This window comes from Lissotriton helveticus, chromosome 3_1 (assembly GCF_964261635.1).
Source record: "Lissotriton helveticus chromosome 3_1, aLisHel1.1, whole genome shotgun sequence".
Classification (NCBI taxonomy): Eukaryota; Metazoa; Chordata; class Amphibia; order Caudata; family Salamandridae; genus Lissotriton; species Lissotriton helveticus.
In genome coordinates this window covers 1,830,914,204-1,830,940,158 of record NC_136061.1, presented here as the reverse complement: position 1 = coordinate 1,830,940,158, position 25,955 = coordinate 1,830,914,204, and the positions used below count along the sequence as shown (strand labels likewise).

Genomic DNA, 25,955 nt, shown 5'->3' with positions numbered 1-25,955 from the left:
AGTCGGCTCGGTGGTTTCATCCTGTTCCTTCCAGCTCCGCAAGATTCTAAAAATTTGCCACTTACTCCCCCCTGCTGCTCGAATCCAAGTGATTGTCTCCCTAGTGCTCTCTCGCTTGGACTTCTCCAACTCCCTTTATCACGGCCTCCCCAAATCACTCCTTCATCGCCTACAGGTAGTCCAGAACCAAGCAGCCCGCCTCATCCACAAATCCCCCAAATGGCAATCGGCCAAACCACTGCTGCACAAACTGCACTGGCTGCCTGTAGAGCAGAGAGTGGCCTTCAAGGTGGGCTGTCTCACGTTCAGAGCCCTTCACGGCACCAGCCCTGCCTTCATAACCTCACTCATCCATCCTTACTGCCCTACTCGTAACCTACGCTCCTCACACCTTCACAAGCTTGTCGTGCCCAAAACTAGAACCAATAAATTCGGCGGACGAAGGTTTGCCCTCCTGGCCCCAAAGTTCTGGAATCCCCTCCCTCTGACCATTAAATCTAGCAGCTCCCTCCTTCATTTTAGGAAGCAGCTCAAAACCTTCCTCTTCCCCCCCATCCCCTTAATTCCTGTAATCTCCCTGCTGCACCTCACCTCTGTCCTACAGCGCCAGGAAACTCATGGTGTCAGTGCGCTCTATAAATGCCATTTAATAATAATAATAATTGGCGTTCCAAGACATTTGGCACACAGGCTGGACACTTGTCAAAGAATGCAGACCTGGCGGCCACAAAAACATGAAGCTAAACAGCCCTCAGGAAGCATCAGCACAAATTGCCTAAAAAGAATAATGTCAAACAAAGTTGAGCAAAAGCAAACAGAAAAAACAAAATCCCGTAAATTGCTGTTTCTAGCTGAAAATTGTCACACTTCCAGTCAGGGTGTGTACGCAAGTTCTGCCCGGGGTGGGGTTCTGGCATTGGGTTGCCTTGTATATTTGTTGGGCATGATGCAATAGTGTGGCCTCCGGAAATCTTCAAGTGGCTATGTTACGTTTTAACAACTATACACACACTTAAGTATAGGGGACACACTTCCTGTTTTTCTTTTATACTGCAGTAGTGTTGTTAAAATGTGTTTCAGAATCTCACACACATACTGAGATACTCTACCTTTTATGAATACTGGACAGAAAACAATAGAAAAGAACCAGCAGAAGACTGCCACTAATCAGTCAGGATCTGAGCAACGCTCTACAAACAGCAAAGGTCACCGTAAACTCTTCTGAAATATGTAATAAGGGAAAGCAATGTACAAGATGGCATAGCAGACAGAAAGGAAAGGGAAAAAAAGTGATGAGATGGCACCTGCTTTGCAATCGGTTTAAAAATATACTGTGTTAAATATACTACAAAGAAGGTAGTGTAATACTACTTCAGTACACGCTCAAAGAAAATACCACAGAATAAAATATAGCTTGTTACAAGGATGCACAATGGAGAACCCATAAATCTGACTCTTCAGCTTTGTTGTACAGTGTCATCATGGTAATCGTGTACAAATCAGTGTCACAAGTAAGCAGGACAAAACATAAACAAGCACCCTTACATAACCCACATTGAGATAGTGAGATAAGGTCACTTGATACACACCTGCAATAGGCACATAGCCTACTCCCTGTTGATAGACCGTGGGCATCAGAACCACTGGTTGGGGCTGCATCATCATGGCTGCTGGCAGAGTCTGTGGTGGGGGAAAGAAGGCGGAAAATCAGCATCCGAAGCCTCATTCAAACCTTCAGCTTGTCCTTCATCAAATAATCTCACTTTCTATGGGACAGAAGCACTCAAATGGAGCCTTTAGAAGTCATAAGTAAAAATATATGTACCTGTAATGGAATAGGTTACCCTGTAAGCATCGGTTTGTTGCATGTAGAGCTGTAGATTCACAAGCTTTGCATACTTCCGTCATCTAGTGTTGAGTACGAATGTGTGCAAGTTGTTTTTGTTAGAAGTCTTTTGAGTCAGAAGTGTGATTCCTCCTCTTGGTGATAATGGGCATGGGCATAAATAAAAATATATGTACCTGTAATGGAAAGGTTACCCTGTAAGCATCGGTTTGTTGCATGTAGAGCTGTAGATTCACAAGCTTTGCATACTTCCGTCATCTAGTGTTGAGTACGAATGTGTGCAAGTTGTTTTTGTTAGAAGTCTTTTGAGTCAGAAGTGTGATTACTCCTCTTGGTGATAATGGGCATGGTCATTGACTCCACTGATCCATTGTAAAGAGATGCCCATGTATATAATAAGTAAAGTGCAAAGGCCACAGGTGTCTGGGGAGGATGGTCGGTGCATGTGAATCTACAGCACTTACATACCACAAACAGATATTTACAGGGTAAGTGATATATTCTGTTCGAGGCATGTGTGGCTATAGATACAAATTATTTGCATAGACTGTAATGCAGTCCCCTAAGAAGCTGTGGCTAATCTTTGGGTGTTCCAGTAGTTTTGAAAATATGTATGCATCACTGCCTGTCCTACATTTACTTGTTGCCATGCTAACACATCCACACAATGTTTAGTGAAAGTGTGTGGTGTAGACCATGAAGCTGCTATGCATATGCCAGCTTTTTATTTTTTTTAATACATGTAGTGTGCGCTCTAGGAGGGTCTTTTGGCTTTAACGTAACATCTTTGAATGCACTCAACTATCCATCTGGCAATACCGTATTTGAATATAGGATTTCCTTATTGAAGTGGTGAGAAAGCAACAAATATTTGTTGAATTTTTCTTAAACTTTTATTTGTATCAATGTAGAACATAAGGGCTCTTTTGACATCTAATGTGTGCAGAGTTCTCCCTACAACTGAGACTGGTTGAGGGAAGAAAACCGGCAACTCAATAGATTGATTAAGATGAAAGTGAGAGGTCATTTTTGGGAGATAATTAGGGTTGGTATGGAGAACCAACCTGTCTCTCAAAAGCTGGAAGGCTCCTCTAAGGTTAATGCCTGGAGCTCACAAACAACTAAGTGAAGTAATGGCAATCAAAAACACCAAGGGTATATCAAGGGTTCAAATAGAGGAACCATGATGCATGCAAGAAGAAGGTTAGGATTACATGAGGGTGTGGGTCGAACCTGTGCGGAATTACTCTTAATGCCTCCATGAAGGCTTTAATGACAAGTATTTTGAATAAGACATGTGTTTTTGTATATAGACAGCGAGATATAACCTTATGGTGATAATTGCTAGCCCAGAAACTACAGAAAGGTCTCGTAATGTTTTGAACCAGGGCGAGAGACCTATATGGGGGGACACTAGTATTAGTATGACAGATGTTTGCCTGAGATTTCGAACCAGGAATGGAATGAGAGGGAGAGGAAGAAAAGTGTAGGCAAATATCCCTGACCAACTCAGCCATAGTGTGTTGCCCTTGGATTGCAGGCTTGGGAACCTGAATGAAAAGTCTGGGAAATTGTTTTTTTGTGCTTTGAGAACAAATCTATTTCAGGGACTGCAACCCACCCCCCCCCTACCCCCCCATGCCCCGTCACCCCCACCCCGATCTGTGGAATTATGGAAGCAGAGCTTGGGGGTGGAGTTCCAACTCATGGACTTGTTACTGCATCCTGCTGAGGAGATATGCAAACTTGTTGTCTGCTCCCCGAAGGTATTCCACTAACAGATTAATTTTGAAATGTAAAGCCCACATCCAAATGGTCTGGGATTGATGAGGCAATTGTGGAGAATGTGTCCCTTCCTTTTTTTGTAGGCAATACATGGTTGTCATATTGTCTGTCTGGACTAGAACAACCTTGCCAATCAGTTGAGGTAGGAAAACTTTCAATACTAGGTGAACAGCTTGAAGCTCTAGGTAGTTGATGTGGACACCCCAGTGTTTGGTGTCCCAGTGAACCTGTACTGTGAGGTCCTGAAAGTGCGCAACCCAACCTATGAGTGATTTGTCCGTTGTTAGAATGAGCTTGGGACAAGGTGGAGAAAAGACCGCCCTACCGATAAGTTGCTGGTGTTCCACCACTGCACAGAGTGAGGAGTGTGGTGGTCTAACAACACACGATCTTCTAACTGACCCTGTGACAGAGACCATTGTAGTGCTAGGCATTCTTGCAGTGGGTGCATGTGTAGTCATGCATGAGAGACTATGGCAATGCAGGAGGCCATTCTGACTAAGACGCATGACTGATCTTACTGGGAGTGGTTGATTTGCCTGGAATTGAGCTACGAATGCAAGGAAATTCTGGATTCTTACAGTATTGGGATTGGCTTATCCCACATGTATGTTTAGAATAATCCCTAAATATGTTTGGACTTGCAGATGTTGAAGGTGAACTTTGTGACATTGATGGTGAACCCTTACCAATGGATCCGATCTCTTGTATTCTGAGTGTTTTGTTGACACTGCTGATGAGTGTTGACTTTGATGTGCCAATCTTTCATATATGGAAAAACATGGATGTTGTCTACATAGATGGGCTGCTACCCCCCCCCCCCCAGGCACTTGGTGAATACCAGAGGTGCAGTAGGGACCCCGAAAGGGAAGACTTTGAACTGGTAATGTTTGCCACCCACCATAATCCTGGGATATTTGCGACGTGCTGGGTTTATTGGCATGTGACAATAGGCCTTGTTGGAGAAGTGAGATTATGCCTTGTAAGGTCGTCATGTGAAAATGCTTTAACAGGATGTAGTTGTTTAGGGGCCTGAGGTCCAAGATTTTCTGTAAAGTTCCGTCCTTTCTGGGTATTAGAAAATATAGAGCCTATACTCCTGGACCCCGATGATGCAAAGATACGGGTTTTATTGCTCCTCTGAGAAAAAAAGCTTTAACTTCCTGTCGGAGCAATGTTTGATATTCCAATGAGAGCCTGTGAGTGTGATGTGGAATGCTGGAAGGTGTGGCAATGAGTTACAGACAATAACCATGTTGGGTAATGTCCAACACCCACTTGTCTGATTTAACGGTTTGCCATGTGTGTAGGAAATCCAGTAATCAACCCCAGACAGGTGTTTTGTGGTCTGGTGCAGGAGAGGGAAATCTTGGTTAGGTGGTGGGTGTTGCTCTGTGTGGAGCGATGTATGTCATTACCACGTGCGGTTTTACTATTTTACTACATGTGTCTTTACTCAGTAGATTAATCACGAATACCATTAGCACGCTTTAACATTTGCATCCATTTAAAAAACACTTGCCACGCAAACAACTAGCACGGACACCGTCACCACTGATTTCATTACTATGGCTATGTAATAATATAACTTGTGTGATCAGACGTGCTAACCAGTACAGGCGTTTAACTGAGAAAGTACCAGTATCACCTACTGGACTTCTAATTTTCAAAAAAGCAGAGTTCCAAACATATCAGCAACAATAATACTGTAAGTAAAATTAATTATTAACAGTAAATGTCTGAAAATATCTTTTTTTGTGAACATTCCAACTGAAGAAGGGGCATCTTGTTTGGTGTTAATCGCAGGCTAATGACCTCCCCTTCCCCCACCCCCCCCTCCTTAGGAGCCACCTATGTGCGCTGGCGTCAGTTCTGTACACGACTTTCCGCACCAGGAATGCAGGTCCATGCAATATACTGACAACTGGTGCATTAAAACTAGGGCCCTGAAAGGGATGACCTTAACCCTAGTAATCAGTTTGCAGAACGGGGAGGATGGGAGGGGCTGGAAGGAATCTATCACTAACTAATGTCTTTTACAGATATATCTTACACAAGTAGTAACTTGTGCATCTGAAAGAGACACGTTAGAGATAGATTCCTTACCTCAGAATAGATACCCCAGCCATACCAACCCCGGTGGTGGGTCTGCGAACAAGATTACACCAGAAAGTCATGGAGAACAGAACGGCCATAGAAGCTGTCTCTCCGAACTTGACTGTCAAGGCAGTAATGCTTGGTAAACGTGTGCAGCGAGTCCCACGTAGCTGCCTGATAAATGTCCTGCAAGGGAACGCCGCGTCCCAAAGCAGTAGTGGCTGCCGTCGCCCTAGTGGAATGGGCTGCAGCCCAACAGGAGGCTCCTTAGCCAACGAGTAACAGGATTTGATGCAGAGAATGACCCATCGAGAGATGGCCCGTTTGTTCACAGCCCGACCTTTTTTGGCACCTGCGTAGCCAACAAAGAGCTGGACATCCACCAGGGACTGTTGTGTGCGCATCAGTGTAGACACCACTACCGGAGGATTGCTGCCCGTATGTATACCTGTCGTGAGGAAATAGTGATTGTCGAAAATATTGAATCTTGAGGCTAACTCGAACACCTTTGAAATTGAGATCGCTGACTTGTCAATCACCAGACCAGAGTGTGTACTCCGACATTGAAAGTATGGAGCATTACAGAGTTCCCTTGAAACCGAACCTACTGTGCTGAATTCATTTTCACATTGGCTTTCTTTAAAAGGGTCTTTGAAGATGCAATATCTATTGTCCTGAAGATGGTCTGAGGGATTCACACCACGGAAGACCGAAACATCGACTGTATCATCCACTTCCCTAATATTGAATGTATTATATGTGATTGTTTTATGTATCTGGAGATACCTCACTTCTTTGATTTGGGAATGGATGTTTTTATTCATGAACTATAGGTTAGGATGTAATATACCTTTTTCATGTTTTTGCATTGAATTAATTTCTGTTCTAATTGTCTCAATGTGATTTCTATATGAAAATACATTTACATATTGAATATAAGACATTCCCGTGTTAGTTCTGTTTTAGTTTCTCTGCGCATTTATTGCATAAATAATTCATTCAATCGTTGGTTCTAGATTTGTTTAAACTGAACTACCTAAAAAGAAAAAGCTTAAAGCAACCAATTAGAAATCATATTTTCTAAATAAAATCCCTTGTTGGTACATTTGACCTGACAATATCAGATAGAACGAGAGCGCAAGTTTTGGGTCCAGACGGTGGAGCCTCTCTTCCTCTTTCGACGGATGCGGAGGCGGAAAGAAGGTGGGCAAAGTGATGGTCTGCTCGATGTGAAAGGGCGTAACAACCTTTGGCAAGAAAAAAGGACGGGTCCTTAAAACCACCTTGTCCGGATGAACAGAAAGTAAAGGAGGTTTAGAAGAAAGACCCTGGAGCTCACTCACTCTTCTGGCAGAGGTGATAGCTACCAGGAAAGCCGTCTTTAGAGTAAGAAGACGCAAAGGACAGGTATGAAGGGGCTCAAAGGGAGCGCACATCAGATATGTCAAGACAAGGTTATAGTCCCATTGAGGCACTATGAATGGCACTGGAGAAAATGTGTGCGTAATGCCTTTCAGGAAACCACTAACAACCGGGGACTTAAAAAGAGAAGGCTGATCAGGAAGCCGCAGAAAGGCGGAGATGGCAGAAAGATAACCCTTGATAGTGCCCAGAGCAGAGCCCTGCTGGGCCAAGGAACAGAAGAACCTTGGAAAGAGGGGCAGAAAGGGGACCCACAGACATGTGTACACCAACTTGTTCCACCTGCAGCCATATACCATTTTTGTGGAGGGATGCCTGGCTGCCAGAATGACATCACAGACTTCAGAAGGAAGATTGAAAGCTGTCAACTGTCGCCGCTCAATCTCCACGCATGGAGGTGTAGGCTGGACAGGATTGGGTGAAGGACCGTCTCTTGCTGCTGCGACAGAAGATCCTCCCGAAGAAGCAGTCGGATCGGGGGGTTGATCGCCATACTGAGTAGCTCGGGATACCAGTCGTGCCCAATCCGGAGCCACAAGAATGACCTGGGCCCGTTCGCCCCTGATCTTCTTCAGCACTCTGGGCAGAAGTGGTATAGGCGGAAAGGCGTACAACAGACCGCAGCTCCACTCGAGACGGAGAGCATCACCGAGCGAGTGCCGCCTTGCAACTGATGATATTGCACGTTCTCTTCGGTGGCGAATTGATCTAACCAAGGCTCTCCCCACTGCAGAAAGAGACCTTGTGCCACGACCGAGTTCAGGCGCCATTCGTGATCCAACATGCACCGGCGGCTGAGTTAGTCCGCCCTGGCGTTCAGAGAACCTGCCAGGTGTTGAACCACCAAGGTAATGCCTCGATGTTCCAGCCATTTCCAGAGGCGCAGTCTCCTGACATAGGGTCCACGACCCACCCCGCCCTGTTTGTTGCAGTACCACAAGGCGGTGGTGTTGTCCGTGAACACCTGCACTACACTCCCCCAGACAGAGGGAAGGAATGCCTGCAGTGCAAGTCGGATCGCCCAAAGCTCCAAAAGGTTAATATGGAGCCGGGACTCCGCAAGAAACCAGAGGCCTCAGATCTCCGCCTCTCCCAAGTGGCCTCCCCATCCCAGGAGGGACGCATCAGTCACCACTGTGTGCTCCAGTTGGGGAAGGGAGAGGGATCTGGGATTGACCCAATCGCGATTCGTGAGCCACGACTGCAAGTGCCATGCAGTGCCCTCTGAGATCTGGACGTGATCGGACAGGTTGCCCTGATGCTGCATCCACTGGAACTTTAGGTCCCACTGCAGACCCCGCATATGCCATCTGGCATGTTGTACCAGCAGGATGCAGGAGGCCATCAGGCCCAGGAGCCGGAGGGTCATCCAGACTGAAACCCGGGATAGAGGCTGAAAGATCGGAATCATAGCCTGAATATCCCAGACTCGCTGCTCGGGGGGATTGACCCGAAACTGCGTCGAATCCAGAACCACTCCGATGAAGGAGAGCTTCTGAGAGGGACTCATGTGTGACTTCGGCACACTGATGGAAAACCCCAGCAAGTGCAGGAGGTCGGCCGTAAGCTGAAGGTGGGTGACGACTGCCTGGGGCAAGCCTGCCTTTAACAACCAGTCGTCGAGGTAAGGAAAGACTGACGCCCCTGACCTGTGCAGATGAGCTGCGACCACAGCCATCACTTTCGTGAAAACCTAAGGGGCACTGGTAAGAGTGAAGGGGAGCACAGCAAACTGAATATGCTCCTGGCCTACCGTGGACCCCATGTAACGCCAGTGGGCCAGCAGGACGGGAATGTGAAAATATGCGTCCTGCAAGTCCTACGCTACCATCCAGTCTCCACAGTCGAGGGCAGCCAAGACCTGAGCCAGAGTCAACATCTTTAACTTCTCCTTCCGGAGAAAGCAATTGACGTCCTTGAGGTCCAAGATGGGGCGCAGGCCCCCTTTGTCCTTCTTGGGGAACAGAAAGTAGTGGGAATAACGACAACGTCCTACTTCTGGCCCAGGGATGCGCTCGATGGCCCCCTTGGCCAAGAGGGCCGCAACTTCCTTTTGGAGAAGCAAAGTGATCCCTCGACATGTGGTGGAACTAAGGAGGCATGGCCGGGGGTAGAGTCGAAGGGGAGGGAGTAGCCCCTCCGGACGAGCTGCAACACCCACTTGTCGGAAGTGACAGAACGCCAATGGGGAAGGTGATGGCGAATCCTGCCACCCACTGCCGTGGTATGTGACCTGAAGCTCAGACTACGAAGGCTTTGAGGTAGACGTCGCGGGCGGAGTTGGACTGAACCTCACGCCGCCCCCCGGAGCCACTGCGGCAGCCGTCGTGCCCACAGGTCTGCTGAGTCTGGTTCTGCGCAAGCTTCAGGCTCAACGATTGGCATGGGGTGCCTCTCCCATGGCCACGAAAGGAATGAAATGTGGACATGGCCGGCCGCGTGGTGTAAAGTCCCAAGGACTTGGCTGTAGCTCGAGAGTCCTTAAAACGCTCCAGTGCCGTGTCAGCGTTATCGCCAAACAGGCGAGTGGCGTCAAAAGGCATGTCAATGAGCGAGAACTGACCGTCCAGGGAGAACCCAGTGGACCGCAGCACAGTCGTGGAAATCGTCCTACCGAGTGAGTCCGCGTGTGTCCAAGCCACAACAAATGGCGAATCTAGCCGCGTCCTTACCCTCAGCCACAGCCTGAGACAATACAGTCTGGACCTCCTCTGGGCACTGAGGCAACACCTCAGCCATGGAATTCCACACCGCATGGGAATAGCGGCCCAGAAGGCATGGCGTGTTCACTGACCAAGTGCCCAACAAGACTTTGGTGAGGGCATCATTAAAGGGCAGCAGCGGCTCCGCAGAAGTGGACGCCGGCTGGAGCACCTCAGTGAGGAGGTTGCTCTTCAGGGTCACCGTGGGGAGATCGAGGTTAAGGAAATCAGCAGCCCGACGGAGTACCACCGTATACGAGGCACCTTCCTCCATAGTGAACAGGGGAGAGGCAAGCCCCAGATCAGAGGAAACGTCGAGGCCCCCAGCCTCTTCAAAGTCATCCACCCAATCCTGCTCATAATCACTGATGAGCAGGCGGGTCCTCAAACCCTTCCCAGTCATCCTCCTCCGCCAGCCCCGCAGGCACAGGCCTCGGCGGCGGGGCAGGAACCGGTAAAGGATTAAATTGCGCCGGGAACGGCTCCGGCCGGGGCTGAGCCGGCGCTGGTTCCCAATTCGGATCCCAGGCGGGGACAAATCCCTCCGGGAACCGGGCCAGAGACGGAACCAGCGGTATCCACTGCGGCGCCGGAGCCAGCAACATGGGACCTCTTGGCGCCGAGGCCAGAGCCAGGGGCGCAGGATCCTGCGGCGCCAGGGCCGGAGCCCCTGGTGGTGCCAGGGCTGGATCCGCCTAAGGAGTTGACGGACCGGCAGGATCCAGACACGGGATCGCGGGCCCGAAGGCACACCGGCGGGAGCCCGAAGCCTAAAAGGCGGTCCAAGACAGCAAGGAACTCTTGCATTTGTGCAGGAGTCACCAACGGGTAAGGTGGTTAGGCCGCGGGACTCCCAGGCTCCAAAGGTGCCGCAAGTGGGGGTGGGGGGGAGGAGACCCTATCCCAGTCGTCCATATCCGGGGACCGACGGGGGGACGTTGGAGAGCGAAAAACACTTTTTGGACCTTTTTGTGCAGTTTCTTACACGAATCCGAAGGGGAAGACGACTCTGCCAGCGGTCATGGGAATGACCCCTGGATCTGGAATGGCGCGGGGACGAATGCCAAACTTGGAACAACTTCGGGCGCCGTTCCAGAAGGGCCTTCGGGGCCATATACCTACAGTCCAGACAGGACCGGGAGTCATGGTCGCACTCCAGGCAGTAGAGACAGACGTCATGAGGGTCCGCCACCGACATATTGCGACAAAAGGTCCTGCAAGACTTAAAGACAGGCATCCCTACTCGCACCAGAGAAAACCAACACGAGACAAAGTCTCAAAAAGATAGTAAAAAATGACTAGGGTACGTGCTCTAACCAGATCTGCGCTTACTGGCGCTGAAATGAAAGAACTGACACCAGTGCGCATGGGTGGTCCCTAAGTAGTCTCCGTGACGTCATCTCGACGAATAAGACGCCAGCGATGGACGCAGAGCCGCAGGACACCACCTACTGACCCGCAGGGGTACTGCTAAGCAAAACTTTCCGGACCCAGTCTGACGCCTGGGGATTTCTAAGGTAAGGAATCTATCACGAACGTGTCTCTTTCAGATGGCATCAAGATCTGTGTATAGATGGCATCTCGAGGGACAGCTGTGTTAAATAATTTCCATGTTTTCCACTGTTGCGCGTTTGACATCTTTCAAGGAAATAAAACAAAAAGGCGCAGTGGGGAAAAAACAACAAAAGGAAAGTACTTTTTATTAATTCTCCTTGGCAGTCGCTGGTGACATGCGTTGTAACAATAATTACAGGATTTGCATGGTAAAAACGTACGTTATAGTGACACTTGCTCAAAAAGTAATTACGAAGTAAAGAATGTGTGTTAATTGTAGCTCGTAGTAAGAACTTCGTGGAAAAGGCTGTTTGCCATGTGGAGACGCACCATTACCCTTGATACGTCTGGCAGTTGTGTCAGCATAGTCTAAGGAAACGCGTATTGTGGTGTTAGAAATAAGCTCGCCTTCAGAGACAAGTTATTGTTGACATTTTTTGTGCTCAATGGGTGATATTAGAGCAGATCCTCCAGTTCATTCCAGAGAACACGATCGCAATGGGCAAGTAGGCCCAATTAATTGGCAATCTTATCCCTGCCATATTGATACACTTGGTATATTTTTTAGGCAGCGTGTCATCTCGGCTAGAGATGGTAATTAGCAAATGTGCGCGCTGTGGTAATGACAAGCTGTAGAAAGCTTGGTAATTGTTTCAGTACCCCCTCACTTTTTGCCAGCTATTGATGCACCTTTGACTGAAGTGTTCCTGGTTCCTGCTAAACTGTTCCCAGTACCAGTGCTCTTTCCCTAAAAACTGATACACAACTGGAACAACTCCAGCCCCACTGTAAGTCCCTAGTAAATGGTTTCTCTGGTACCCAGGACATTGGGAGCGAAAAGGGACCACTACGACAGCAGCACAAATCATGCCACCCTTGGGACCCCTCACCAAGCTCAAGCATACCAAACACCTAATCTTAATAAACCTGCACTGATGCCTGTGTCGGATTTATTAATAAATGCACCCAGAGGTACTCCCTGAAAATCTACCGACAACTAGTTACTCTCAGACAACCTGTCACTACTACACATATTTCAGGCCTCCTGGGGTGAGAAACATTGCTCAAAGAGTCCGGGACCAAGTCTGTTCCGGGCAGAGGTGTATACACCTTGTTCAAGCAGAAACTGCCTTGCAGGGCGGGACACTTCAAAGGCCATGCCACCTTTAAAATGCGACCCATTGGCTACTACCTGGTACTCCCCTTAACACTTTCCATGCTGATGACGAAACCGCTCTGTCATCAGCTGCGGTTGGGCTGTGCTGATAACGGAGCGGTTCCGTCATGGCCCGTCTGCCGCGCGGCGCTGATTTCGCACCTGCGCGGCGCGTTCTATTGAGCGGGCGGGGCCATGACGGAACCACTCCGTCATGAGCACAGCACAACCGCGGCTGATAACGGAGCGGTTCCGTCATCAGCATGCGGCCGCCGCCCCGCCCCCTTAGCGCTGCGGCGGAATAGCCGCCGCAGCGATGCGGTTAACGCCGCTAAATTGATTATTTAGGTGGAACCACTTGACCCAGAACTTCAGATTCGATGAATCTAAAGACGAAGAGGACAAAGAAGAGTTGCTGAACTCTAGAATAAAGTGTCTGCCATCGAGTTTTGGCACGAACCCCTGCCTGCTGCTTCAAGGGTTGACAATCAAGGTGAACTGTTTTGTCGTGCTGCTGCGTTGCCTCTAAGAACCCCAAAGGACTAGCCTTCACAAACCGCCCAAGAACTCCCTCAGAGTAGAGAAGCTACTCCCCTGTAGAATGCAAGCACTGAAACCGGAGAGTTCAGTCCACAGACTTACCGCTCCCTGGCCTGCCGGCGCAGCAACCACGCATGAAAAGGTACCTGTGCTCTGGAAGGTTAGATCTGTCTCTCTGCCAAGTGTGAAAGCACCAGGACCGACCGAAACTGTGCAGTACCAATCCCTGGGGTATCAGACACCCAGCAACCAAGACTGGCATCGAAGAGTACCAATGGGACTCAAACTGTACCAGAGTCGATGAGGGATATCAAGACCCCAGAGCCCCTCTTTGAGAGATGCCCAGCAATCCTCAATTTGCCCCTGCTCGCTCATGGCCCCTGACTGCAAGGAGCACCTTTGGTATCGGGCCAATCTACCTTCTCTGAACCCAGCCGGCCCGGTCTGGGTAACGACGAACTGGCTGTCCTATCTTCCCCCCAAAGCTCTTGCTACCCTAGCTCCCATTTGGGAGATCTGAGACTTTAGTGCAAATCCCCTTGTGCAGCCTGTTTTTAGAGGGCTCCACTTTCCCATAGTGTGTCAGCAACCAACTCCACCAACTTCCTGCAGAATTCGGGACGCACCCACCAAACTGTTGGTAGAACATTGAACCTTCGCTTCCCGCAACTCCAAACCAGGAAGGTGAACCCCTGTGTTGTGTGCTTTACCTACCTGCTTTTTCCTCCCATAGGAGTGTGTGGTGTGTAACTAAACACGACTTTGAATTATTTGCTTATCTTTGAAAATTCATAAGATATACAGAACTTACTTGTGAATGCAATTCTTAGTTCAAAAATCTATATAAAAAGATTAGCAATTTTTCTGAATTGGTCAGATTTTTTTTTGCGTGCGTCTCGTTTCCCTCTGATAAGCCTAACTACTCATCCACAGTACCACAAATAGACCGTTAGCATTATCTACTTTTGCCTCCATTAATCCAATTGGGAGCACTCTGGACACTCTGCACAGTGTACTTCTTTTCAGTGTACTATATAGAAAGCGATCTTCCTACACAATCGATTTCGGTGGTAACTGGCCTTTGATGTATATGGGATCGGATGGAGAGCCCTTATACTTGATAACTCAAGCCCTAACAAGGTCTTTAAAAATATCCTCAATATGTCTGAGCATGCCCTTTAGCATAGGGAGCTACTGTGCAGCCCTACGAGTGGTAAAAAGAGTTTCAAATAGAAAATCCTCTTCTAAAGGCTCCTTATGGAGCTTTACGTAGTGAAATGCCACCTCTTTTTCTACGAGCTCCTGATATGACGTTGAATCATCAGGAGGAGAGGAATACAGATCTGGGTCGGCGACCCATTGAGGTTCAATGTCATAATTATCCAAGGGGTCATGTGGTGGTGTTCCAAAAGTGTTTTGTCCCAAAATTCCTACCCAACTGGGTCATAATGTGGAGACCCTTGAGGTGAAATTCTTAATGGGTCTTCTTGAGAATGCAGGGGAGAAGGCGAGAATGGTGGTGATCGAGGAGGAGGAGGAGGTGGGAAGAGTGGTGGTGGAGGCAAAGGGCTGGTGGCCTTATCCTATTTCTTCTGGTCTAGAGCTTCCTGGAAAGACAGCTATGTTTTTGGAGTGAGGGCCAAGGCTGTTGCAAGGATCCGACGAGTGTGAATTTTCTTTTGATTGGCATTCAGTTGTTCCTGGAGACTATGGAGAATGGGCCCACTTGGTTGAAGGAGGTCAGCTTTGAAGGTTTCATGTCCGATCCAGTTTTCAGTTTCGGCACCGCAGAGTAGGCAGTACTCCACGCCAGAGGCTTCGGCTCTGGGGGGTGTTTCGGCAGTGGGGAGTCCAAACAAGTTGCTCGGTAACAACCATGGCCAAAAGGCAGTGATGGACCGAGGGCCTCTGTTTTGTGCTTTTGTGAAAGTCTTTTTTTGGGATGATTGGTGCACTGTTGAGGTACAGCGGGTACCGTACTCATGATTTGCCGAGAAGGATTTTGAGGTCAACTTCTAGGTCCGAGTCAGAACGGCCCTCAATGGAGGGCACCTCCTCCTCCACAGCCAATGGCTGCAGCTTTTCTTGTTCTTCGACGGCTTCATGAGCGTAGAAATCTGGAGTCCCCCGATGCACCTTTGTGACATTTCGAGTCACTGAGCTCTGTGGTTTCCAAGAGCTTTCTTAGATCAGAAGAAGCACCAGGCCTTGCAGTACACTTTTCTCTGTTCTGGTGACAAACAGGTTACAGACTTAATGTAGATCTGCCCGTGGATACTTCACGTGGCAGCGAGGGCAATAACGGAAAGGTGTCCATTACATTACCAGCAAGGCTGGTCAGGTGCTATACTGGTTGTGCCAGGGAGCTTCAAGTCGGTGGACCAGACCCAGATTTCTGTGCCTGCAGTCAGTAGGGAAGTAGCTCCTCTACTACGAGGAAGTTCTTGGGCAGTTTGCTAAGGCTCGTACTCCTCTGGGGTTCTTCGAGGCCACACAGAAGCAGGACGAGACAATTCACCTTGATTATCAAGTCTTGAAGCTGCAGACAGAGGTTTGCGACAAAACTCTGCAGCAGGCGCTCAGTTCTCGGGTTCTGCTGCTCTTTTTTGTGCTCTTCATCTTTAAGTCCATCAAATCTGAAGTTCTGGGTCGAGAGGTGCCACCTGAACACTCAATTTAGGGGTGTTAAGGTGAGTACCAGGTAATAGCCAATGGGCTACCTAGCTTTATGGTGATTACACCCTCTATATGACCACTTCCTGTGGAATGTGGGCATAATTCTGAACATCATAGGCTAATTCTCTCCAACACAAGATGGAGGAATTGGAAAAGTGAGGTCTACATCAGCTGTCCCGCCTTAGGGGTGTGCTGGCCAGGTGTGGGCATAACTCCTAATCTAATATTCCCGCCTATACACCCTCCAAAAAGTGGGGTCTGGAAAGGTGGTTTGGCATCTTCCACAAACTGGAGAGGCCTGGATCCCATTTCAAAGGCAGCATAGCCATAGAAGCTTCCTGCCCGGAAATGCAATTCCTGTTTGGAGGAGAAGTGACCACCTTCACCTAGAGCAGGCTTCGTTTCCAGCTTCTGAGAGCGAACGCTGTCACCCCTGGAGGCCAGATATATTGTTAGTGATAGCAGACGGGCTGAGACCAATCAGTAACCAAACTAGTAGTCGATAGGTTTTCAGGGGGCACCTCTAAGGTGCCCTCAAGGTGCATTTATTATTAAATCCGACACTGGCATAAGTGCAGGTTTAAGACAAGATGTTTGGTACCAAACATCTTGGTATACAGTGAAGCCATCATGGAGCTGGGGAACTTGTAATGACTAGTGTGCGGCCCATGTACTCATTATGGGTTCACTGTTCACTTACAATGTCTAAGAATGGAGTTAGACACTGCAGGGGTATATCTGCTCAGACACTTATGTCCACATATGGGATATAGTGCACCCTGCCTTCGGGCTGCAAAGGTGGTTTACCTATATCTCATGCAGTGTAGATAAGTATGACACATAGGGCAGTGTCATGTTGACTCTTCGGTTTTGTCTGCACCAAGACACGCAGCCTGCAATGGCAGTTTGCATGATCTTGATGAGGGGTCCCTAGGGTGGCACAGTGCGTGCTGCCACCCTAATGGACCCTCTTCCATCCCAATGCCCTAGGTTCCAGGGGTACCATTTACTATGTACTAACAGAGGAGTTTAAGTTGTGCCAATTGTGGAACAGGTTTTTGGGAAAAGAACACTGGTACTGGGGACCTGGTCAGCAGGAACCCAGTACACTTCAGTCAAATGTGCTTCAATACCAGGCAAAAAGTGGGGGGTTACTGCAACAAGTACTCAGCTTCCCACACAGCAGCCCTACTTGAGAGTGAAGTTGGCCAATTCAAAAAAGTATGCTAGCACCTAACTTCTTAGATTACAGAAACCAAACCTTTGGAATGAGACTAGATACAGAGCCTCTGCCACGTAGCAAGTTATAATTATCAGAGGTGCTGCGAACTGGATATAAAATGGCTTGGTGATTCAATAGAATGTATAAACAGGAAAACTGCACGTATTCAGGACAAATCTAAGTATATAGCCATAGCAGCAAACAAATGATGGACGGAATGCTGACAATGCAAACATTCTCCCCCGGTCACAAAATCTGGGTTAAATCCATCGTTCTTTTGCGCACTACGCCAGCCCAATTTGGACCCAGCCATATGCAAATCAGTCTTGACCCTGTGCCTCATGGGAACAGTCCAGAGCCGAACTGCCAGGCCAGGTCCTCCCTGGACCGGAAACAAGCATCTTGGGACCGGTTTCAGGGTATGTCACCCTTCTTCAGCCAGGCTAGCTTGAATCCAGTGGCACAGTAAGCAAGGGACCCATGTCTGGGCATACCCATCCCACTTAGGGCGAAAAGTGTTACAGCAAACAAATGATGGACAGAATGCTGACAATGCAAACATTCTCCCCAGTCAAAAGATCTGGGTTAAATCCATCGTTCTCTTGCCCACTACGCCACCCCAGTTTGGACCCAGCCATATGCAAGCAATAGCAGACCAGATCCATAACCCACAAATACAAGGTAATTGCTGCTCACTGATGACAGAAATTAGGGATTCTTCTACCCACTGAGCTAGGTGAGGCATAGAAAGCAAGATAATGAGCTGGGGCCTTCAGCCTGTCCATTCCTGTGCAAGGTTTTGTTTGGCTGCCTCCTCTCTTGTGGAACTGCTTTTTGGTGTCAGATGTTAATGGTTGGAAAATAGGACTGCCTGCAGTTCCTGTGGCTGACATCTTTGTGGTTTATAACCACCTGTGTAAGACTGTATTCCTAGCAAATAAGCCTTTCTAAGAGGTCACCATGGATTTTTCAGCTTATTAATGGATGCTATTTTTCAAGTATCAAGACACTGAGCCCTGTGGAAATGCCATCTGGTTGCACACTATTAACTAAACGCTTTGTCCACAGAGGCTATGACCCTGACACCCTTAAAAAGGCTACTACCAGGATCAGCAAATGCAAGCGCAGTGATTTACTGAGGAACAAAAGAGTTATGAACAAAAGATCAACCCACAATCGTGTAGCTTTTATCACACAATTTCACTGCCGTAGTAACGAACTTTTCTGCATATTGCGAAAACATTGGCATCTCCTTAGATTAGATCGAGACCTTGATCCCTTCATCAAAAAGGGCCCTCAAATTACATATAGAAGAGGCCAAACCTTACGCAATCTTTTGGCTCCCACAGGGCCCAGTATTAGATCTTTGGGCACCAAAAATTGGTTCCCTTCCAAACCCAAGGGCTTTTTCAGATGTACTATGTGTAGCGTGTGCCAATTTGCATGTAACAAAACAACTGCTTTCAGTTACAACACTGGAAAGACCCATCTAATTCAGGACTTCATCAATTGTAACACCAAATTTGTTGTTTATTGCATCATATGTCCGTGTCATAAGATCTATATAGGAAGCACCATCCGCCCGCTTAAGGAACGCATACAGGAGCACATTAGGGCTATACGTACAAACAACCCTAACTATCCATTAGCAGCACATTACAACACTGCTCATAATTCATCCGATCTAATCAACATCAAATTTCATGGGATTGCGACCCTCAAAAAAGATCCTCGGGGTTGCAACAAAACTACAGCCCTCAGAAAACTAGAAACACGATGATTAATCAAATTAAGAGCGGTTGATCAGGGACTCAATAGAGACAGGGAAATGCATGTATTTGTATGAATCCTATACTGCCTATGTGTTGTCAAATGCTTCTGTTAAAATGCACTCAGGATGTGAACACCACTAGCCTAGTTTGCTATGATTTCTAGTTATTTGGTCTAACTGTACCTCGATCCGACCATTTCAAAATGTATTGCTATGTTGTCTGGATATTGATTGAATGATACATGAATTTTTATTTTCTTCACTGCTGATGTATTCACTACTGTTATTTAGTTATACATTGCGCATGTATTCTTAATCTATACAAGTTGTACAATTGTGGCCAGAACTCCACACAAGCTTTAATACTTGAAACAATGAGTTGAACTTGTGATATACAATTCTAGTATTGTTATTTTGACACGGTATTCATTGTTGTTCTTTACTGATACATTTCATAGACCCTCAAAAACTTTTTTTCTCACATTACGAATTCTATCATCTTATCTTTGTGCACGCTGGAGTATTTATATAACAGCTGACTCAACTGCTATACATAGAGTTGGCATGCATGTGGTCTCAATTGACTTGTCTATGCAGCACCCGCTACTTAGATATTCATCACTCATAATTTTCCGTTATTCACTATTTTATAAAAAAAAATTTTGCTATTCTGTCACTTTTTTATGTTGGATTCAAACTCTTTTGATACCTTCTTGCCTATGCTTTATTTTTTTCAGTTTATCATCATTTATTCTGTGTTCGTTATTTGCAACTGATTTCCATTTTGTTTAATCTTTGAATTGCGCTATTAATATCCGGTATTCCTTATATATTATCTACTTCTTCTTCCTGATCGGTGCCTGTCATTTCATCTTCACTTATTCTGTTATGGCGCACATGATTTTCAGCACTCTAACTTTGTATACCTTGTTAAATCAGTCCGCTTTCTACCTCTATGATTAAAGCATGCCGGGAGTTGGTTAGCGTCCTGGCGTCTGACATCCGCATATAACGCGGTGTTCTGCAGTATGATTGTGTTCCTCGGATTCCGTTACTACGTGGAATCTTTCATTACGTGACCGGTAAGCACAGACTCTGTCATTATCATTTTTGAAGCAGTGTTAGTTTAATTATTTGTTGGGCTAACGCTATTTCTACGCTGCTAATGGGGACTTTTTACAAATTCTGTTTCAGCTCCTTGACTGTTGTGGGGTTGGGCTCTAGGTAAGCTGCCAGGACTTCATACGTTTATACTTTGTAATTTCGTGGAGTATCAGTGCATAATGTACAATTCTCAATTCCTTCATGCCAGCATGCTGTAATTGTCGGTGAGGGACGTCGCTCACTCCAGTAGCCAAATTCAGGTTCTCTTGATTTTACTGATTGTGGTACTTTACCATCCAACCTCGTATATGGTACAAACCCGATATAACTCGTGGTATCTTTCATCACGCTATTGGTAAGCTTAGACTCTGCTACTTCTTATGGTGTACCATTTGAGTTACTTACTGTGCTACGCTAGTTTCACGTTGCTAATGAAGGTTTTTATTAATTTTGTTTTAGCCTCTTTACTGTTGTGGGGTGGGGCTTTAGATAAGCTGCCAGAACTATATATTTTTATACTCTGTGATTTCGTCTTATATTTGAGCTAAATTTTCATCCCATTTCTTCCTGTCAGCACGCTACATTCTTCTAGGAGGGGCGTCGCTTATTTTGAACAGCTAAACTTTAGGATCTTTCGAGCTGTTTTGACTGGGACATTAAACCATCTTACTTTATATATGGTATGAATCCAATATAATTTCACATGACTGATGCTCGTATTGGTTTAATGCTTTCCGTAACACCTTACATGTTCATTATATTTTAGGTTTTTTCACAACCCCGTCTCTCACGACTCACTTTTTATTGAGACTTGTTGCCCTCGCAATCTCAGGGGGTGAGTTTGATCATTGTTACTCACCCATTCTTCTGACGTTACTTTTCTGCTGTTTTGTACACTGGTCCCCTTGTTTTTCTATTGGTTTACCCTATGTTACAGATAAACTTTAACAGTATAGAGCCCATTGTTATCATTGGACCTAATCTCTTTTCCATTGCTAGCATTCGGGCTCCGGTCTGGGCGTGTATTTTACATTTACATGATGATTTATCACTATATGCTTTATGGGGCTTGAGTCTTTTATCTGGACTTTAATTCATAGTTGGCTTGGGGTAAGTATATATGTCACTAGGACCCTGCATTGGATGTCACAGCGTTACTTGCCATGTTTTTTTCTTGTTTTTTGAACAGGGATATATTTAACCATGTATTAGTCGTCCTATTAGGTTCCTTTGAAATTTACGTACCTAATCCTGATTCATTGTTTCTCTGTATGTTTTAGAACGCTCTCATGTTACATTATTTGACAGTCCATCACATTTGCCTCAAGTGATATCATCGGATTACATGGACTCTTGTCCCTTGCAACTGCTTGCTCGACCTTAATACTAATTATTATGGTGAGTCTAATCGGTCTCCTTTGTTGTCCCTTAGTTTGGCTATTTTCAGTCTCTAAATGGTGTATTTAAGACTTGGTATTACTATCCAATACCACTTCATGATTTATGATCAAGTCACTAGTTACTCATTGAATCTGCATATTGAATGCTTTTACTACAGCCAAAAAATCGTTTTAACTCTTCTATCTTTACTGCCAGGTCGCTCTTATATCTCTTGACTGGGACATGGCAATACCTCGGATGTGACGCGCTAGCCTCGTTCACATAGGTTAGCTTTTTTCTGTTTATTTATCACAACTTTCAACTCTTTTATCTCTAACTGGTCACATGTTAAAGATTATGATATCATTTTAGTCTATCTATACTCTAAATACGCTCGGGTGATTTTTTCATCACTTTAGGGTTGTTGGTACTATTTGACTTTTCTATTCTCTCTTCTCTCCGATGCTTTAGTTTCATTTCCAGGTATACTCAATAAATTCTTAAATTTTTAAATAATTTGTCCATAGATTACTCATGTGGTATTTCCTGTTTTAGGCCTGTACTAATGATTATGTGTATAATTTTGTGTGTTATTTAACTTTATACATTTATGTATGTTATATATATATATATATATATATATATATATATATATGTTTTTTGTTTTGTCTCACAGCCTTGAAAAAGTCAGAGTACTAACATACAGTACTGACGAAACACGTGTCGGCTGTTTCTTTTCAACTCTACTTTTTTGGATCTTCTAATAAAGAAAAAAGGAACAAATTGAACTTTCCCGATTATTTGTCCTGTCCAAATGTTGAAACCATAAATCAATTATAGTTCAAGTGTTGCTTAATTACAAAATAGACCTATTAGTCTTTTTCTGTACATCAGTACTTTAGGAATGTGCTCCCTTTGACCACTTTTCTGTAGCTTTATGAATGCCAATCTTTGATTGTCATCAGTCTCTCTTGGTAGTGGGAGACTGTGGTCTATGTAGCACTCCGTCTTTGAATACTAAAGATTCATCACTAATCCAGCACTGTAGTCTATCTTACTACAAAGTGTGTATGTGCGTTTTTTTCCAATTTGGATACACCACTACCGTCTCTTCTTTTCATTGTTGTTAGGTGTGTACCTGCACTCACTTTCTCTGGATTCTTGCTTAACTGTTAGTTCAGTTTGGGCTTTACCTACATTATCCAACATGGCTCTATTCGATGATGATCTTGACAAATTATTTAATGACATCTTTACAGGACAGGACAAACAACCAACCACAACTCCATCTGTGGGTAATACTCCCCAGGGCCTAAAACAACTTTTCATCAAATTAGAGAGACTTTGCAAAGCGGAACTCTAGATGGTGGGACCTTACAACTCTGAAGAAATATATAGAACTGAAACAGATTCCTAGGGGTCTCAGAGTTATCATATTTCCCACCTTTGAGGATTTAGACACAGACCTTCTACAAGAATGGGAATGTCTAATTTCATCTTCATCCTATGGGATGATGGATTTGTTAATAAGACATGCGGAGAGAAAAAGAACTAAACTGTTGGAAGAAATTGAATTAATTGAAAATGAAATAAAAAAATTAAATTTACCTGAAAACACCGACAAGAACTTCAAAATTTTAAAAGAAGTTCTCAATGCCCATCAAACACACTTACGTGAGGAAAAAAATTCGCAAACTCAAGAGGGACGATAAGGACTATAAAAGTGGTTGTATCTTCACTTTTGCCAAAAAATATGATGTAAAACCAAGATCAGGAGTGAAGGGCCTTCAAGGTCAAAAACCACATGAAGAAAAATCAGCCAGTGACTCAGACCTTTCCAGTCTAGCTAGTGACATCAGCGAGTCAGGAAGCATAACTCCCTCTACTTCAATCCAGGAAAACACGGCTTCCAATAATACCTCTGCTTTTTTATCCGAACTGGAAAGGTTCAGAAAAGGCACGAGATTGCGTTTCAACCAGAGAACACTCCCAAGAAAAGAACTAGGAGGGAGGGAAAGAAACACAGATGTCTTAGGCGACAAAAGAGTAACCAGATCGTTTTCAAAGAATCAGAGCAAGTGAGTGAAGGTACTGGTATATTATTATTATTATTAATTATTTTATTCAATTTATATAGCGCGTTATACCCTGGGGTCTCTAAGCGCTTGTCCAGGTAACATTGCTAGATTCCTAATTGAGCACAAACAGACAGATTTCAAGTTTTACAGCCGGCCTTACAACCCCGCCCAAGCATCCTGACATAGCACAGTTTTTAGCTTCTTGCGGAAGGCCATCAAATTAGACTCCCTCCGCAGATCGGTCGGCAAATTGTTCCATACTGCAGGGAGAGTATTTGATATCGCACGTCCACCCACCGTAACTAATCTGGCGCGTGGTTGGGTGAGACGAGAGGCATCAGCAGATCTTAATGCCCTGCCCGGTATGTATGGAATTAGACGGGTCTTGATGTATCCTGGGGCCTTACCATACAGTGACTTATGAGCAATGCATAGCCCTTTAAAGAGCACTCTCTGTCTCACCGGCAGCCAATGTAGCTGGCGTAAAAGTGGGGATGCGTGCGAGTTCCTAGGTTTCTTAAAGATGAGCCGAGCGGCGTCGTTCATCACCACTTGGAGTTTGTTGAGAAGTTTTTGGGGCAATCCTATGTAAAGCGAATTGCCATAATCCAACCTTGAGAGTATCATTGCGGAGACCGCCTGTCTCAAGGTTGAAAATGACAAGAGTGGTGCGATTTTCCTGAGTTGACGTAATAGTCCCACACAAGTTCCAACCACCATACTAACTTGCTTCCGCATGGATGGCTTATCATCCACATGGATACCTAGACTCTTAACCGTCGCTGCAGGTACTGGGGGAGGACCGAGTTCTAAGGGCCAAAACCCATCATGCCAAGGGCTGCCCGCCAAAGTAATTGGTAGAACCTCAGTCTTGTCAGGGTTAATTTTTAGAGAATTTAGTGACATCCAGTTAGTTATATGCTTAAGGATGTTTTGCAACCTTGTGGACACCCCAGGGACCTCATCCATTTGGATGAGGATTTGGGTGTCATCAGCATAGTTGTATACCTGACAATCCATTTGATTCAGGAGGGCAATCAGTGGTTGTAAGTATATGTTAAATAGCAGCGGTGACAAAGCTGACCCCTGCGGCACTCCGCACGATGTTACAGTTGCTGTGGAGACTAATTCACCCAGCTGCACTCTCTGTGTTCTTCCTGACAGGAAGGAGGCAAACCAGGTGAGAGCTGTGCCCTGGATGCCAGAATCTCTCAACCGCGACAATAGTTGTTTATGACACACGGTGTCAAACGCCGCGGAGAGGTCTAGCAACACCAGGGCGCCAGGCATCTTTCTGTCCGCCCTACTCCTGAGCTCATCTAGAATGGATAGCATAACCAGTTCCGTGCTGTGATTCGCACGGAATCCCGATTGATTGTATTCCAGCAGGCTGTTCCTTTCCAGATGGTCCGAAAGGCAAGGAAGTACCTGCTGCTCCAACACTTTAGCAAGGAAGGGGATCTGCGATATGGGTCTGAAATTTTTCATGCATTTCACATCTGCCCCAGGTTTTTTTGGCAGAGGCACTACGCGAGCTTCCTTAAAGGCAAGCGGAACCTTTCCAGATGCTAAGGATGAGTTCAAGAGTGTTAGGACCTCCTCCTCCATTCCTGGCAGCGCCAGTTTGAATATTTCCGGAGGACAGGGGTCGGTCTGGGATCCTGATTTAACTCGTCCCATGAGCTGTGACAGTCCCTCCTTCGTAATCAATGGTAGGGTGTCTAAAGGACTGTCCACCCACTTCTTAGCCGGAGTAATCTGTGGGGTGCAGTCATGTAGGGGAGCGTCAGCGATCTCGGAAAGTAGATCAGTGATTTTACCAGTAAAGAAATCCTGGAACCTCTGGCAGTCCTCCCAGGTGAACTCCGGCCTCTGTTCTTTCGTTGTCCTAAGTTCATTTAGTACCCTAAAGATTTCTTTCTGTGGGTCCATGGCTGTGGTGATTCTTTCTTCATAGAACTCGGCCTTCCTGGCTATTATAGCACGTTTGTAGGTCGCAAGTTCCATTAAGTAGAGGCTTCTCGCCTTGATATCATAGGCTTTGCGCCAAGCTCTTTCCATCCTGCGCAGAACCCTCTTCTTCTCCCTAAGAGAGTCGTTATACCAGGGAGATCCAGAGCCTCTATTCACTAGGTTGACCCTTCGTGCTGGCGCTACATAATTAGCCACCTTCCGGAGTCTGCCGTCCAAATCGCTAAGGAGAACATCCGGATTCTTGTCACCCGGGTTCAGGGGTGGGTTCGCTAAGAGATATGTCACCAATCTATCTCCGTTGACATTTTTCCATTTTCTCACCACCCTCTGTCCCTCTACGGGTTTCCTTTTTTGCGTGGTCAGGAGTTCTCCTTTCACAAGGTAGTGATCCGACCATACACAAGGCGTCGCAGTCGGCGACCCCTGTGCCGGCAATGTCGTCCACACCAAGTCCAACATGTGTCCTTTCACATGTGTAGGGCTTTTTACTTGTTGGTCTAATCCTAGCGTTAGCAGAGCTTCATCAATCTGACTTGCCTGTCCTTCCTTGGGGCTAAGTTCCCAGTGATAGTTAAAATCCCCTAATATGACCATATTGTCATATCTGGAGCGTAGATCCTGCACAAGGTTCACGAATAGATCTGGGAA

At 46.1% G+C, this 25,955-nt stretch overlaps 1 protein-coding gene across 1 annotated transcript in view; it reads right to left on the bottom strand.

The window, feature by feature from the left end:
- The window catches only part of TOLLIP (toll interacting protein), a 249,134-nt gene that overhangs the window by 50,169 nt on the left and 173,010 nt on the right, over positions 1–25,955 (bottom strand). The window contains exon 5 of the mRNA XM_078682765.1: positions 1,590–1,680. Coding sequence (XP_078538891.1) covers positions 1,590–1,680 — 91 coding nt within the window. The remainder of the gene's footprint in view (positions 1–1,589; positions 1,681–25,955) is intronic.